This window comes from Sebastes fasciatus, chromosome 5, assembly GCF_043250625.1.
Source record: "Sebastes fasciatus isolate fSebFas1 chromosome 5, fSebFas1.pri, whole genome shotgun sequence".
Taxonomy (NCBI): Eukaryota; Metazoa; Chordata; class Actinopteri; order Perciformes; family Sebastidae; genus Sebastes; species Sebastes fasciatus.
Window position 1 is genome coordinate 24,460,935 of NC_133799.1, and position 17,385 is coordinate 24,478,319.

Consider the following 17,385-nt stretch of genomic DNA (forward strand, 5'->3'; position numbering starts at 1 on the left):
TTATACCATGAATTCAAAACGCTTTGGGTTGTAATCTTTGCATTTGTGTTGCTCAGATACCGTAAACAGATGGAAGAGATGCAGAGAGCGTTCAACAAGACCATCATCAAACTGCAGAACACCTCACGCATCGCTGAGGAGCAGGTCAGTTCACATGAAGGCAATGAGAGCAATGAGAGCAAGTTGAAGCATAATCAGAAAGTCTGTCTGATGATAATTTAAGTAACTTGTGCTTTTCAGGACCAGAAGCAGACCGAGTCCATCCAGTTCCTTCAGAGCCAGCTGGAGAACGTCACTAAACTGATGCTCAATCTCACCGCCACCGTCAGCCAGCTGCAGAGAGAGGTAACGTACCCGTATTCATTGACAAACACAAACCAGAGTCAGAAAACATGTTCGGTTTCATGCTTGGAATAAGCTCAGCAACAATGGGCCCTGTTTTAACGATCTATAGCATGTGGTCCAAAGTGCATGGCGCAAGTGAATTTACGGCGTGTCCAACTCCACTTTAGCTAGTTAAGCAGCACATAATCTGGGCGCAATGTAAGGCTTAAAGGGTTTGTATTTAGTCTCTTAATTAATCATAGGTGTGTTTTGGGTGTAACAGGAATTAAACCAATCGGAGTGTCATCTCCCGTTCCCTTTAAAAGCCAGGTGCGCCTGCACATTGGTGCGTTGCTATTTAAAAGGCGGATTTGGAAAATTGGTGAAGTGAGCCGTTTTCTGCTGAAGAAACAGATCTGCTCGTGCGCAAGCAGATGTATTTGGTGCTTGGCCGGTGATACTACAGTGAGCAAGAGAGATGTTGAGGTCAGAGGTCAATGGACCCCTTTGAAAATGACCATGCCAGTTTTTCCTTGCCAAAATTTAGCCTAACGTTGGAGCATTATTTAGTCTCCCTCCGGACAAGCTATAATGACATGGTTGGATTCCTTAGGTTTTCATGTTTTCACATGATACCAGTACCTCCACTATAGTTCTAAAACTGATGTGGGGAAAGGCATTAATATGTATGCGCACAAAATTGTGATGTTTTAAATGTGTGTGATTTTCAGACTTGTACAACATTTCACTGTTTACCTTTTCGTCTGCAGGTATCGGACCGTCAGAGCTACCTGGTGGTCTCTCTGGTTCTGTGTCTGTCTCTGGGCCTCCTGCTGTGTCTGCAGTGCTGCCGCAGCTCCTCTCCCGCCCCCAACGCCAACCCTGCTCCCCTTCCCAAGAGCAACCACTACCCCAGCCCCAAGAGGTTTGTCTCACACACACACACACACACACACACACACTCCCATCACATATGAGTAGCACATATTGCGTCTGTAGGCTTGGCTATTTATAATATTATTGTTCTACCATTCTCAGATTTGTCATCGTGATCCCGTACACCCAGTTTTATGATGCTGCTTTTGAATAGAACATTATGTGTCACTTCCTGACTTCACTTGTTATTAGGCTGTCACTCCTATCCTGCCACTTTGCCAACAACACAAATGTCAATCTTATTTCTTTCTTTCGTCAGATGCTTCTCCTCCTATGACGATATGAGCCTAAAGCGCAGGGTGACCTGTCCGCTTGTTCGCTCCAAGTCGTTCCACTTGTCCTCTACAGATGGTGAGAGCCCCCTCTCTTTAACACAGACACTATACACACAAGTCTCTCCTCAAACCTGCCCTCTCTATTCCGCTCTATTATGTTTCTCCCTCTTCTTTTGTCATTGAAACATGAAGCAACATTGAGGCTTGATGCTACAGTCACAGCTCATTGCAAAGATCATATTATCGCTACCGTAGAGCTTTTCAGGCTAGTTGCATCAGACTGCTGCAGCTCTTACCGCACAGCTGTCCACATTTGGATGTGTCACCATCCTAATCTTCATTCTTTCCTCTCACACATGTTGCCATGCTTAGTGGCTGTGATATCCCCGGTGTTGCCGGTGCCTCGAGCAACACGAGCCCTCAGGGAGAGGCTGGTGCAAGCAGCAAAAAAAGAATAAAGTCTTTGACTCATGAAACCTAAAACTCCCCCTGCTGTTCATTATCCCTCAGCTATGTGTGTGTGAGTGTGTGAGAGTTTGCCCTTGAGGCTGAGAGGCTGTCATTGCCAGCTTGTGCCCACATGCAGGCTTAAGGAGTGTAATAATAGAGCATGGTGCTTCGCTGCTCATGGTAGACATTTGCAAGTAGTAATCGATAATAAGACAAAGTCTTTTCTGTGATTTTAGCTTCACCTTACTTTTAGTCACATTACTTGTGTTATCTTCTGCATTAAGCCGTGATTAGAAAATTGATTTTTGCAACTTTTGATAAAACTACTTGCAAGGTCACTTCATGCTTGTTACATGTATGTATTCCTGTTTGCCATTCCATCATTAACCTGGCCCCTCTCTCCCCTCCCCAGTAGGTCCCGATGACTTGTACATTGTAGAACCTCTAAGGTTTTCTCCAGAGAAAAAGGTACAGTGTTTGTTCCAGCTGCTGCTGTTGGCTGTGACGGCCGCCTTACTTTTCTTGCTGTGTGTTTTTCTAGTGTCAGTCAGTCAGTCAGTCAGTCAGTCAGTCTGTACTATATAAGTGTGCTACTAGAGCAGTGAATGGCTTCTTCAGCTGTCACTGATTTCTGATCTCAGTGGAGATAAGGGAGCAGCAGCCCACTCCAAATACCTGTTAACCACTTCTTTGCGGACGCCGTGGGCTTATTTTCTGACTTTGAAAAAGGGCTTCAATGCAAGTCCCTCAAATTTAAAACACGCCACACACCTCTTCCCCAGAGCTGTAAAGAATAATCGATTAGTTGTCAACCATTAAAATAATCACCAATTTTGATAACCGATTAATCGGTTTGAGTAATTTCTTAAGAAAAATAAGTAAAACTTCTCTGATTCCAGCTTCTTAAATGTGAATATGTTCTGCTTTCTTTACTCCTCTATGACAATAAACTGAATATCTTCGAATTGTTAACAAAACGAGACATTTGAGGACATCGTCTTGGGCTTTGGGAAACGCTGATCAACATTTTTCACCATTTTATAGACCAAACAACTAATCGATTAATCGAGAAATTAATCAACAGATTAATCGACAATGAAAATAATACTTAGTTGAAGCCCTTCTCATAACACATCACTGATCAGTTATGAATCAGAATCAGAAATACTTTACTGATCCCTGGGGGGGGACACTGGGACGTTACAGTTGCTCTTATATAAAGCATAAGAAATGTAAGAAATAGAAATAAAGGAGTATTTTTACATGTAAATTATATGCACAATGCTACAATATATAACACAATAGATGAAGAGAAATATATATAAATAATACAAATAAGAATAAGAGAAATATAAGAAATATGTGCATCAAACACATACGATATGTAACTACAGTGTAAATACAAAATGCTGAGACGTAGGATCTATTAAATGTGTTGAATATAAATGCAAGAATAGTATAAATAAGAATACATAAAAATAATAAGAAATGATGGCTGAAAAATACTTAATTAAGATAAGTAGTTTCCATAATACCTCCATCACTCCCTATGAGACTTTCCCACCCGGCTTCGATCCATCTATGTGACCTTAATGTCGAGCACAAAAGTGGTTAATATGGCTTTACATTATTAGATGTATCTTGACTTTCTCTAAATGTTCTTTATTTCATCATTCGCTCCACTTGTTTTATGTTTGTCCTGCAGAAAAAGCGCTGCAAGTCAAAGTCTTTGGACAAGGTTGAGATTCTGAAGCCGGCCGATCCCTCTGCTCCGCTCATTAACGGGGATCTAAACTGTAACGGCTTCCAACCCTGCCTCCCTGCGCTGCCACCACCTCCACCACCACCACCTCCTCCTCCTCCTCTTCCTCCTCCTCCTTCTCTTCCTCCTCCTCCTTCTCTCCCACCGCCACCGCCTCCCTCTGCAGAGGAGGTGTCATCACTGCCCACTTGCACCTCCAAGGAGTTCCCCTCAGAGACCAGCAGCTGCAGCTCGTCCACCCACTCCGAGGAATCCTTCACAAGCCGCCTCGCCCCTCCCTCTCCTGTCTTCCCCTCCGCCGGCCTGTGCAACGGGCACAGCCTGCCTTTCTCCCTCCAGCAGCCTCCCGCCAAGCCCCGCCAGGAGAAGCGCTCAATGAAGCGGCGGAAGTCGCGGCAGACGGAGCTGCAGTTCCCTGCCATGCGGGGCGGTGGCGTCGCTTCTCTGCCCAGCCTGCAGCAGCTTATGAAGGGAAACAAGGAGATCAGTGTCGGGACCATCGGGGTGACGGCGGGCACCGGACATGTCTGAACACAACTTTCTATTTACACACACACTATATGGTAGCAGACTTGTGAGGAGATGAGCACTTACTGCATCCCAAAGAACCACATATCCCATGAGCACCCAGGCGCACCGTGGAACTGAAGTGGCTGTGGCAGCAGTAGCGCGACATCCTCCGGTCCTCATCCACTCCTGTCAAAGAGCTGTTTACGGTTACGTGCCTTTATATTCGTTCTTTTAATGCTAAGAAATATGAAATTGAAAGAGTTGTTGACAGAGAGAGATACCGTGGTGGAACATTAACACAAGTCAAATCCATTGAAGTGTGTTCCAGATGGGGTTTTTTTCTACTGGAAAAAGCACATTGTCCCATGACAGTTGAGCACCAGTAGGCTTTAATCCGCACAGTGAAGAGAGGTGCTGGCCTCAACTCTACGTTCCTTCACCTACGGGGGGCATCAAGAAGTATTAGCTGCTCTTTTGGATGAAATGTGAGAACTGTGGAGCATGACAAACTACTTCTCTTATTTCCTTCTGTCTTTCATCGCCATCATTTGATCCATTCTGTCTTTTATATTGCATCCTAACATGACTGCAGGTGTTTTGTTTATGGGACCAGAGTTCATCGTACAACACCAAACTTTCTGTTTTCTCTTCCCCTGTCTCCGTCAGTCTGTTCCAAACCAACCACCAGAGCTGAATGAAGAACATTTTACATGTCCGAATGTGTTAGTCCTTTCACTTTATAACCTCATATTACAAATACAACCGCAGCTGTCTTTGGATCCTACTAGTTCACTATCTACTTGGTTAGTTTGGGCTGGGCCCGAAGTGCTTGCTCACGCACCAAATAGAGAGAAATTGCACTGTATTGGTTCAAACAGGATGGAGCGAAGCCATTATGAGGGTTTATTGTCTTTTTTTCTGTTTATATTTTATTATTTCTTTCATCCGTAGCTGAGCCACGCTCCTCCTCACTTATCGTTGCTTATGTGTGGTTTGTTTGATTTATTCTCACAGCCAGTATGGAGGTTTCCTGTTCAGGGCACAATGTACTGTAGGAGCACATTGGGTTGCAGAGCTGAATGTTTACACTTTACCGTCACAGACACACACACACACACACACACACACACACACACACACACACACACACATCGTACTGGGACCCTGTAGCCGAGTCTGACAGACCAGTTTTATTTATCTATTTATTTATTTAACTACAGATTTTTTTTCTTACATAACTTGCTTTCTCCCAGTCCTGCAGTGTCGAAGCAGTTTATCCATGTGAGAATGTTACAGAAATATATTACAGTGAGAGATGCACTCAACCGCACTGACACAATTTCTTCTTTTTACATTTTATCTCGGGCTCTGACATTATGGCCGCCTCTTATCCTGTTTGATAGCAATCACATGTCCTGCAGCAGCATAACAAGATAATTGAGTATTGATTTACAAAACGTCTTTTAGGATCGTCACACTGCTGCGTTTGTATTTGTTGTTCAGAGCTGCTGGGTGAAGTTGGATAGTGGGAAGGACTAAATTGTTAATTATTGTCCTGTCTTCTGTGTTTCAGCATTGAATTTTAACTTCACGATTTCATGACTGACCTTGCGTTAACATTCAGTTTAATGTTTAAACAGCGTAGGGAGTCGTGTGCGAAGGGGGAGCTCATTTTTTAAATAATAAAATGTATATTTTTCTTTATGTATGCGGTTTCTGACTGGCTCTGTGTGGTTGGACTTGTATACATTTTGACAGAGACAGAGAATGATCTTCTTACTCTCCCATCATTACCTCTCCTGACCAGCTCCTCTTTCTCTTTACATATCTTTATCCACCTCCGACCCCCCCATTGCACGACTTTCTGTGACTGTGAAGAAAAGTTTTTTTTAATATGCCTGCTTTTATTAACCACTCTTAATTCCCATTAGGAGCTTTAAACCCCTCTCCATGCCCGCTTTCCTAATCTCCCTCTCTGTGCATCCTCACTCTCATTGTACACTCTTTTATTCACTTGTCATCGCTCTTTGACTTTATGTGTTCGCCCCACCTCGATAGTACTTGTGGTTTGTGAGGAGAAGGATGTGAATCGTTGAATAAAGGGAACGCAGCGACGATGGGTAAACTTGGAACACTATTAATGTGATTCTGTATGTTCCACAGGCCGAGCAAATCATGAGTTTTTTAAACCCTTTTTTTGAATGATGTTCTGTTTGTTTGTGTGTGTGAACCCGTATGCACGTGAGGATTTAGTTGATCTCATGTATGTGTGTGTGTCTGTGTTATGAGAAAGACTACTTTGAATCTACTTATCCCGTAACACAGCGAATGGAGAGAAATTCTAGGAGCTCAGTGTGCACTTTGTATGACTCCTCATGCCTTTTTTTTTTTTTTTTTTTTACCGTATATGTCAAGTGCTATCTCTTCTTCTTTCTCTCTCTCTCTATCCTCCTCTTTCTCTCTGTGATTACTCTGAAGAGCTGCACAGTATTTTTGAGCAGGAGTGAGTTACTACAAAAATGTAGTGCCATTAGAAACTGTGAATTTCTAAATAAAACCTTTTTTTTGTTGTCTTTCACTTTGTCGTTGGATTTTATTGTGGTTGACTTCATATTCAGCCTTCACTTAAATCCTAGTCCTTAAAGGAAAAGATAATGGGTGCATTTGTTCGCTTTAGGGAAACTGACGGTCACAACCGAGCTAATCATGGGAGTATAATAAAATGTTGCCACAGGGGTTTACATGCACAATACTAGGCCATTGATGCACATGTGATATGTTCTGCTAACTTCACCTGACTGGCTGATGACAACACTTAAACTGACTTATTTCTAAAGTGTTAAAGCTTCAGTACAACCACAAAACAGGCTTTAGAAAGCCAAGATGGGTAGAATATAATTTTCTCTCCCTTGCTATAAGATAAAATAAAATCCAGCAGGGTAGTTTGGGTCTGTATGTAAGGCATCATTCATTACGCTGCCTTCAAATGCTGTTGGAAATGTTACCACTAAGGTTACAGTGGTTTCCCAGAACTGAAGAAATTTAAAAATAAATCGGGGCAAATGGAACATAAACTTCAGTATTTTGTTCATGCAGGAGATGTATATACTGACACTCCTCCCCACGGATATAATACTATAGGACATTAAACAAGATATAGGAAACCACTGGATGGAACCTGTGGTGCATGTTATATTTTTGAGGTTTTTTTCTCAGACTCTGAGCCAGAGATCTCCACTTCAGCAGACTTTACATACACCAAACTTTCCAGTTTAATTCCTGTCTATATTCTGAAGGTTTTTAATGAGGGGTTTGTTCATATATCATTCATAGCCTAATTTATACAACATTTTATTCTTAAAAACATGGCGAAAATAATTTTTTTTATGGCTGTTGACAGTATTTTCTGATTTATGGAGCGATAGAAAGGGATATCCAAACTTCCCTCTGTAAAAACCTTTGACTCGAATGTGTCAACAAATTGAAACAATAATTTTGAACCTGGCTTTATCCAATGTTCAGATTTCTGTTCTGGAAATGTATGCAAATTGGCACATATTTAATAAGATAATGCCTCATTTGCTTATAAAACTTCAGAAAACTTATTATACAAAGAAGAATTGTCTTAATGTAAGTAATCAACTTTTTTTTTAACCTATTCACCTGGGGTGTATCTAACCGGTAGTTACATTCCTCCACTGCAAATAATCAAACACTAGATGCCAAAAGCAACTTCCTTGGTGACTTTTTTTATTTATTTATTTATTTGACTTTTTATTTATTGACTCTGCTAAACAATACCTGCGCTTGTTTCTCCAAGATACAAAATAACTCAATCACACAATACAAATGACCAAGACAAAGCGCAAATATATAAAATGTAATATTTTATATAAGGGGAAATAAAATTAAAAAAAGAATAGAGAAGAAATAAATAAATAAATAAAATAAAAGCAAGGACAAACAACCAAAGAAGCAGACAACATATTAGTAATAATAATAATAATAATAAGTAAGTGAGTGGAAAATAAATTGAAATTCGTTAAAATAATAATAATAATAATCATGATCATAAATAACGGAAATGCCTAGTATTATAATAAAATAGATTGTATTTTTTTATATTCACAATATCAAAGTGATATAGTAGAACATCGATGCAGGGTTATCAGAAATATGGGATTAATATATGAATTGGTGCATGTTGCCTCCCTGTTACCACCCTGTGCATGTTACCTCCCTGTTACCACCCTGTGCATGTTACCTTCCTGTTACCACCCTGTGCATGTTACCTTCCTGTTACCACCCTGTGCATGTTACCTCCCTGTGCATGTTACCTCCCTGTTACCACCCTGTGCATGTTACCTCCCACCACCAGGTGTCGCTGTGAGCAGAGCGGAGCGCTGTGGTCATCCGGGTATCGCTCCGTTGTTTACGTTTCTCCAACAACATGGAGGACGAGGTGGATGTTGATATCGAGGGAGATGAGTTTGACAGCAGTATTAGGTGAGAATGTTGACTGTTTCTGATTAATTAACATCTCTACAGTGTGCTGGTGTTGTGTGTTGTAGTCTACACTAGTCTACTGAGACCTGCTGGCTGTCTTCAGTCCCTCAGTGCAGACACAGCTGCTGCTAGCTCCTCGGTTAGCTCCTCGGTTAGCTCCTCGGTTAGCTGTGTTGATGGATGAGAGGTGCAGGTTTATAGTTGTATATCTATGCATAGGTGTCTCCTCGGCCGTGTTAATGTCTTTTCTTTCTGCTGCAGTGAGCTGGATGGAGGAGGTTTAGTTCAGGAGCAGTTCATTCAGTCTGCCTGGAAGAGCAGCGCAGGAATACTGGTGAGATAACAGTCCTTCAGATGACTCCCTCTGTGTGTATCTGTGACTGTGTGTGTGTTAATGCTGGTGTTGACTCTCTGGGTCTTTCCCATTAGTGCTTTTATACGGCTTGACTCCTCGACTCCTCGACTCCTCGACTCGCGTCTTAGTCCCGCCCCCGGGAGATGTGAGCGGAGGAGGCGAGGAAAAGACTCGAGGAGAGAGGAAACGAGTAAATATGTTTTTAGAGACATGAGACGTCGTTTCCTCTGAAGCGTCACGTGAAGCGACGTCCGTTTCTGATGACAGCAGCAGCTGATCACAGCTGGATCAGCTGTCAGTTGGCTTCAACAGCTGTTTATGTCTGAACTGATCTAATACTAATAAAGAAACAGAGTTATCAGAGCAGCAGTGTTTCCTCTCTGTAGCCTGTTACCTGTTTAACAAACACCTGCACCTGCACAACAGCTGCAGTCTGTATTTATACTGTGGACTGAGTCCTGCTTAGAGGACCAGAACCATCTCTACTGTGGACTGAGTCCTGCTTAGAGGACCAGAACCATCTCTACTGTGGACTGAGTCCTGCTTAGAGGACCAGGAACCATCTCTACTGTGGACTGAGTCCTGCTTAGAGGACCAGGAACCATCTCTACTGGCACAATATCTTTATATTATTTATTCATTATTAGCGTCTGTATTAATTTATATTCTGACAGTAGAAGTTATGTATTAGTCTGAATGTTTGAGGGGAAAGTGAAATGATATAACTCATATCAAACCCGATGCTCAGGAATTATCAGCTTCACATGTGACTGAATGGAAATGAGGATAAATGATGTAAAAGGTATAAAAGACAGACTCCCCTTCTCTCTCTGACTTTAACTGGATACTTAATAAAAGTGAATGAGTGAAATAACAGATCATCAAAAGAAAACTCTTTCTAATAAATGAAGAAAGTTATAAATAAAACTGTTAATCTGTGATCCGTCTTCACTCTGGTATGAAACTCTAGTGATGTTGATGTATCTGATCAGTCTGATCGGGCGCAGCGTCCAATCAATAACTGATATCCAATAAGGGGGCGTGTCGGTCGGTGATAAACTTCCGTGCAGGAAACACTGGAGGATGCACTGGTGTATCCTCGCTCATAGCTCCTCCAGCAAGCCTCCTCGCTCCTCGATCCTTGCTCCTCGATGCGCATTTTATGAATTGGGACGTCCTTCAAGATGGAGGACTGAGATCGATTTCCGGGTCACAGCCGGAGGATCGAGGAGCGAGGAGTCGAAGAGGCGAAAAATGCTGAAATGAGATGCAGCTTCTGTGTGGGACCATATATATATAACTATGTGTGTGTCTGTTAATGCTGGTGTTGACTGTGTGTGTTGCTTCTCTGTTGTGCAGCCCTGGGAGCTGGACAGCTCCATCAGCCCGGAGAACAGGGAGGTGATAGAGAGGATGCTGCTGGAGGAACAGTATCCTTTCATTCACCCCAAATGCATCACACAACACTGGAAATGATAATATCATAATGGTGATAGATAGATAGATAGATGATAGATAGATAGCTGGATAGTAACTTTATTGATCCCGAGGGAAATTCAAGTTTCCAGCATCACAGTTCCATAGTGAAAACATATTAGTAAAAAGGCTGTAAAAAAGTTAGTAGTGCAAAGTACAAAAAAATATACCAGATATTAAAAATACAAAGAGATGAAGAAAACTGTTAAAACTGAATATAGTGCAGGGTAACAGCTGTGATACACGACTATTACAAAAGTGAATATAGTGCAGAAGAAACTGTTAAAAATGAGTATAGTGCAGGGTAACTCCAGTAGCTTAGTCTAAAGTGCACTGTGTGCATTATTATCTGTCCTGCAGACTGTCCTCCTTTGTCCCCCCCCCCCCCCCCCCCCCCCTCCCTAGAGAGGTGTTGTACAGTTTGATGGCTCGGGGGACAAAGGATTTCCGGAGTCTGTCTGTGGAGCACTTGGGGAGCAGCAGCCTCCCGTTTAACCAGCTCCTCTGTTTGGTGATGAGCTGCAGAGCCAGTGACCTATAAACCTTTATTTAACTAGGAAGTCACATTGAGATTAAAACCTCTTTTACTAGTGAGATCTAGCCAAGACAGGGTCAAACAGCATCAGATCACAACAGCAACAATAGCTACGACAATAAATACATCACCTAATACAGTGCATTAACAAGGCAGCAATATTTAGTCATGTGTTTGTTGATTAATTGAAGCAACTGCAGCTTTCAGTGACCCCTTCCACTATTATAAGTTTAAGATAATTTAAAGAAATAAGGGTCTCAAGTTTAAGCTCGGCTTGGAGATAATTTTAGGAAAAATCACCATATAAGACTCAAATATAAAACATTTACAAAGTAAGTAAAACATGGGCCTATATTGATAAGGATACAGGAGTGTTGTACGTTGATTTATCACACCTTTCACAGATACACATCCTTACCTCTCGATTACCCCTGACAGTCCAAACCTAAGGATTAGTTGAATAAACACATTTATAAGTACTTTAAATATTTTGGCTTGACCAGGCAGATTCTGTAGTGTCTAATATATTAGACGGAACTACTAGGCAAAGTTATGTTCAGGATCATATTAACGTTCAAATGGTAGTTTATTGACGAGAGTATTTTGAATGGGCTGCTCTCGGTTATGTTGTGGAAATGCAGTGTTCTCATTTAGACCATATTTATTTATAGATATTTGCTATAGTGGAAATGTTCATCATGTTTTCTGTTTCAAGTTGAACTATAATGCACAGTGTATTTTGTCCAGATACATAGTTGGAATAACACTCAGTATTAAGTCTATTGGTCCTGAACCAGACTTGTAGATACTATCTGACAGGTGAAGGGATTCCTAACCATATTTGGGAAAGTGATGCTCACAACGAGCCCAAAGTGAAGAAGTAAGTCAATCCTTCCTCCAGCATTAACATATGAGCAGAGTACACACCTCCATGTTGTTGGTGTTGATGTCGAACTTTTCGGATGTTCAGGTCTCCAGCCAAGACGTCGGCCTCAGGCGCTTCTTCTCATTGGTCCAAACAGGAGAAAGACCTGTTTGAGGAAGGACTGGTAAGCTTTCCCTGTTGCCTGGCTTTACAGGCCTGTAACAGATTACTTTGTGAGTGTATTGTCTAACATACTAGGTGTGTTTTTCTGCAGGCTCAGTTTGGTCGAAGGTGGACTAAGATTGCAAAGTTGGTTGGAAGCCGTTCCATTCTTCAGGTCAAGAGTTATGCCAGACAGTATTTTAAACACAAGGTGAGACTTGCCTTTACTCTCTCCATCTGTTTCAGTTTGCTAATACAGTAGTCTCCCACAGTTAAACTTGTACTTTCTTCATTATTAAAACTCTTTCCAGAACATATTCCCCAGGGAGGTGTGGGAAATAAAAATGAAGAACAAACAAACTCTTTCATCATCTGTATATTCTTTTTCAGGCTAAATCAGATCCCAGAGCTGCAGCTCCCTCTGCTGGTCCTGCGCTGCACCTACAACCTCCTCAACCCACCTCCAGTCATGCATCCACCCTGACAAACACAGTCCGCATAGAGAAGCTCTCTGATGAAGAGGACGAGGAGGTGGACATCACTGACGACCTGAGCGATGACGGAGACGATGACAACAAACCGCAGGCTGTTGTCAAAACTGAGCCAGAGCAGCAGCTAGTGAGCACCGAGGTCCAGGAAGACACCGAGGAACAGAAAGAGGCGGGTCTGACTGAGACAGAGGACCGACCGAGCCTCACCTCACTGTCTCCACAAAGTCCTCAACCCTCGTCTTCCCTCCCTTACTCAGAGATGACTGGTTTTACTGGGCTGGATGAGAAAGGCAGTGAACGAGCATCACTCCCTCAGACAAACTCGGAGCAAATGACTGATGAGAACGAAGGCCAGAGCTCCCAGTGTGAGAGCTCAGCGCAGACTGGTCAACTGGAAGAGGCCTGTAGCGATGGCACAGGTAAGACTCACACCTGCTGTTTTGATGTAAAGCCACCTCATGATGAAGTTACACTGTGATCGTGTTTGCTTCCCAGATTCTGCTGATAAGACTGAGCAGAGTCCAGCTGAAAAGGAAGACCAGGAGGAGGATGAGGAAGAGGAGGATGAGGAAGTGGAGGAGCTTAAGGCACCTGAGCATGAAGTAGAGATGGACATGGAGACCATCGCTGAGGATGAGAAACAAGCTATCCCAGAGTTCTTTGAGGGACGACCATCAAAGACCCCTGAAAGATACCTTAAGATCCGAAACTACATCCTGGATCAATGGTAAGACTTTAAGGGATAGTTTGGGTGTTTTAAAGTGTAGAAGAAGAACTGTAGGTAATACAATGACTATGGATAAGTACGTCATACAACCCCACTTCAAACGACCCTTTTAATACATGTTCGGTAACTTCTGTCACCACGACTGTTCACCAGGTTGAGGAGTAAACCCAAGTACCTGAACAAGACGTCAGTCCGTCCTGGACTGAAGAACTGCGGAGATGTCAACTGCATCGGGAGGATACACACCTACCTGGAGCTCATTGGAGCCATCAACTTCAACTGCGGTAACTTTACTGAGCCGATGACGCCATTCTTCTGTTCTCTAAAAAAAAATCTGGCTTCCTTTTAAATTTGTTAGCTGTGCCTCTTCTCTCATAGAGCAAGCGGTCTATAATCGGCCAAAGGTGGTGGACCGCTCCAAGCATAAGGTGGGCAGAGATGTGCTTGAGGCCTACCAGCTCGCCCAGAGACTGCAGAGCATGGTAGGTCCCCATAAACTCCAAATTCCCATAAAGAATATAAACTGTAAGTTTGCTGGTCTTTGAGCTAACTGCTGATTGGCTGCACGTTTTTAGCGGACCAGGAAGCGCCGTGTTCGGGACACATGGGGAAACTGGTGTGACTCTAAAGATTTGGAGGGACAGACGTTTGAGGTTTGGAAACTCTGACACACACTAAACTATTGATCACTGGGTGAATACACATTTACTGATCCTGTGTTGGTGGTGTTTTCATCAGCATCTCAGTGCAGAGGAGCTCGCTCTGCGGAGAGAAGAGATGAAGAAGCAGCCGAAACCCTGCAAGATCTCCAGATTCAGAGGGTGAGCATGATGGATTCATGCAAACATGTACGGATTCAAGACAGCCTTGGATTTATGTGTGTAAATTTTGTGGTTTCACTCCTTCCTTTAGGTCTATTGATCCCTTCCAGTTGATCCCCTGCAGGTATTTTGGAGAGGATGTGCAGGTCAGTGGCCATTCAGTCATCAGTAGTCTAATGTATCTTGCAAGCTGGGAATTTCACCATTTATTATGTGTACATAACCTACATAATCCTGTTTTTTTTAAAGTTTAAAAAGTATTAAAAGTTCTTCTTTGCTGTTCTCCCCAGGAACCGTTCCAGGTCATTGTGTGTGCAGAGACTCTTCTCATAATGGACATGGTATACTATACTATACTCTACACACAACCCACACAAGCTGAATGTATTTTCCTTTTTGAATCACACTGACATGTTAAGAGTTAGTCAGCTTGGAGAAAGTTTCTCCAGTGTGCTGCATGCATCGTGAACTGTTAATCCACTTACCTGCTATAAGGCAAGCCTATACATGATTTTGTCATGTTACAATCTGAAACAATTGTCTCATTTATTCTGTCATTTATTTATTGTACTTTAATGTTTCAAAAACGATCAAATGTGTTGTGTGATTGTCAGCATGCCCACGTGTCGCGGGGGGAAGTCATCGGCCTGCTGGGTGGAACCTTCAATGAAGAAGAGAGAGTATTAAAGGTAGGGGAAAGGAGTGAAAAGCAACAATGTGGACGATGAGGATGGAGATATTATTTACTATATACAGTATTCTTTGTTTTCTGTGCAGATCTCTGCAGCAGAGCCGTGCAACAGTGTGAGTACCGGTCTGCAGTGTGAGATGGACCCGCTGTCTCAGACGCAGGCCTGTGACGTGCTGTCGTCTCTGGGCTTCAGCGTGGTGGGCTGGTACCACTCGCATCCCACCTTCCACCCCAACCCGTCAGTACGGGACATCAACACGCAGGACCAGTTCCAGGTAAAGTGAATGGATCAGAAGAGAAGTCTCACTGGAGTCGTGAACATGTGACCTGATTCCTTTTGTTCTGATTGTTCCAGAGTTATTTCTCACGTGGCGGAGCGCCCTTCATCGGGATGATAGTGAGCCCGTATGACCCGGCCAACCCTTCGCCGCACTCCCAAACTACCTGTCTGCTGGTGAAAGAGAGCCAGGAGGCTTTGGGCCCACAGAGTATGTTTAACACTCACACACACACACACACACACACACACACACACCCAGGTGGATTATAAGACAATGGGCCCCTGGGAACATTCAAGTGAAGGGCTCAGCCCTGCCTACATAAGAACAAGAGCCACAGATTCTACAAAGAGACATATTTTGGTTGTTTTACATCTCTTTGTAATCATATTGTGTCTCTTTTTGGTCATTTTGCGTTTCTTTTTTATTGTTTTGCATCTCTTCTAGACATTTTGCGTCTCTTTGTGGTTGTTTTTATGTCTCTTTCTGGTCAGTTTGCATCTCTTTTTGGTCATTTTGCATTTCTTCTAGACGTTTTACATCTCTTTGTGGTTGTTTTGTGTCTCTTTTTGGTCCTTTTGCATCTTTTTGTGGTCATTTTGCATGTCTTTTAGATGTTTTGTGTCTCTTTGTAGTCGTTTTTTATCTCTATGTAATCATTTTGCGTTTCTCTTTGGTCATTTGGCATCTCTTTTAGACATTTTGCGTTTCTTTTTGGTAGTTTTGTGTCTCTTTGTGACTTCTCAACAAGAAATATTAGAAGACATGTCAAACAGAGGCTCTGTCTCAACAGGTTAGGGGGCCCCTGGGCCTGTGCCCAGTAGGCCTGTTTGGTAATCCGTCCATGCACACACACACACACACACACACACACAAGAAGACATTCAAAACATCAAAACAGTTCAGATCAAGAGGCTTTGAAATCAAGCTGACAATGTAGGTCAGTGATTTCAGCACACAGTTTATCCTCTGGCTGAGTCTCTCTCTCTGTCTGTTCCTCCCCCAGAGCTGCCCTACAGATTCGACTTCCTGTCATCACAAGACATTCCAGACTGGGAGCAGACGTTGAGGAGAGCTCAGTGGATCATCCACAAATACTGTCAAACACCCTGGTGAGTGAGAAACTGACTCCTCCTGACACACAGGGCCTAATGCTGATCCTGCCTTTTTGTCTTAAAGCTTAATGGTGGAGTATCTAAACTGTTCCTTTCTCTACTCCGGGTAGGAGTGTGCAGATGGACAGATATTTCCAGAAAGACTCCCATCTCACCTGTCTGGAGAAGGTCTGTCCAGCCTAGTGGCTAAAAGCTTTATTAACTGATTCACCTCAGCTACTATTGTTTTATTGTTTTTGTCTCACTTGACCTCTTCCATCTATCACCTCCCTTTTAGATGCTGTCGTCTCTGGCCAGGTACCTGGAGCCCCTGCCAGATGAGGAGGGAGACCCCTTCCTCACCCAGATCCAGGCCCTTTTCCAGTCCGACTTTATTGCCAAGCAGGATTCGTCTGACCAGGAAGAGGAGGAATCTTTAAATATCTCACACAGACCAGTGGACTCAGATGACTTTGCTTTTGATCAGCTGATGGGTGAGGAGAGGCCTCGGGAGGGAGGAAGAGGCTCTGATCCGGATTCTGGCAGAACTTCAGACGGCAGAGTACAGACCACAGACACGACCTCGGAGACAGACAGCAGCACCGTTTTACATCTGGGCTCTGTGTTGTCCACTGAACATGACTATCTACTGTGATGGACAATATATCTGACTGTATATTTAACAAAGTATAAACTCTTATGTAAATATGATGAAGGTTTTGTATCAGTATTATCAACTCACTCATTTAGTTTTTTAATATTTTATTATTTTTTAGTAAAGTCCTTTAACCAAAAGCTAGAAAGAGAGAGAGAGAGAGAGAGAGGACAATGTATGTGTCAACCTTCTAAGTGAAATAAAAATCATTTTATATATTTTGTTGTCTTGTTTTATATTAGTTTTGTGTAGTTTGATGATATATATTTTGGTTATTGTGCTTTTAGATGCTGTTGTTTTACAACACGTCTAAAATTGAGGTCACACTTTTGTCTCCTCCATATGAGTGAATGTCATAAAGAAGTCACAGTTTCCTTTCAATGGAAGGAAAGTACTAGCTTCTATGACGATAAGTTAAATGTTGTCAAAATTGTCCACTGGGATTCGTAATTATTAGCTTAATCGTTTTGTC

The 17,385-nt window shown here is 42.6% G+C and overlaps 2 protein-coding genes across 6 annotated transcripts in view; both read left to right on the plus strand.

The window, feature by feature from the left end:
• suco (SUN domain containing ossification factor) overlaps positions 1-6,835 on the plus strand; it is a 52,341-nt gene extending 45,506 nt beyond the window's left edge. For 3 of the 5 annotated variants that reach the window (XM_074635982.1, XM_074635984.1, XM_074635985.1), the window contains 6 exons: positions 57-144; positions 241-345; positions 1,095-1,249; positions 1,520-1,611; positions 2,398-2,453; positions 3,691-6,835. In XM_074635982.1, coding sequence (XP_074492083.1) covers positions 57-144; positions 241-345; positions 1,095-1,249; positions 1,520-1,611; positions 2,398-2,453; positions 3,691-4,278 — 1,084 coding nt within the window. In that variant the 3' untranslated portion in view covers positions 4,279-6,835. The remainder of the gene's footprint in view (positions 1-56; positions 145-240; positions 346-1,094; positions 1,250-1,519; positions 1,612-2,397; positions 2,454-3,690) is intronic. The other 2 variants (XM_074635983.1, XM_074635986.1) reach the window with 2 other exon arrangements.
• Positions 6,836-8,605: 1,770 nt separating this feature from the next.
• mysm1 (Myb-like, SWIRM and MPN domains 1) lies at positions 8,606-17,129 on the plus strand. The gene is made up of 20 exons (XM_074635987.1): positions 8,606-8,763; positions 9,025-9,097; positions 10,478-10,548; positions 11,935-12,009; positions 12,100-12,178; positions 12,269-12,367; positions 12,547-13,066; positions 13,143-13,374; positions 13,528-13,658; positions 13,753-13,856; positions 13,950-14,027; positions 14,113-14,195; positions 14,287-14,341; positions 14,486-14,536; positions 14,810-14,884; positions 14,973-15,161; positions 15,242-15,374; positions 16,171-16,276; positions 16,390-16,447; positions 16,557-17,129. Exons 1-20 carry the CDS (start codon positions 8,708-8,710, stop codon positions 16,911-16,913), a joined length of 2,625 nt encoding a protein of 874 aa, XP_074492088.1. The 5' UTR covers positions 8,606-8,707; the 3' UTR covers positions 16,914-17,129.
• The last annotated feature ends 256 nt before the right edge of the window (positions 17,130-17,385 follow it).

Excerpts from the sequence above, each read along its gene's own strand:
- mysm1 (XM_074635987.1), top strand. The coding sequence starts at position 8,708 with ATGGAGGACGAGGTGGATGTTGATATCGAGGGAGATGAGTTTGACAGC. Across the intron at positions 13,067-13,142 it reads GGCCTGTAGCGATGGCACAG|ATTCTGCTGATAAGACTGAG; the intron begins GTAAGACTCACA and ends TTTGCTTCCCAG. Across the intron at positions 16,277-16,389 it reads AAATACTGTCAAACACCCTG|GAGTGTGCAGATGGACAGAT; the intron begins GTGAGTGAGAAA and ends TACTCCGGGTAG.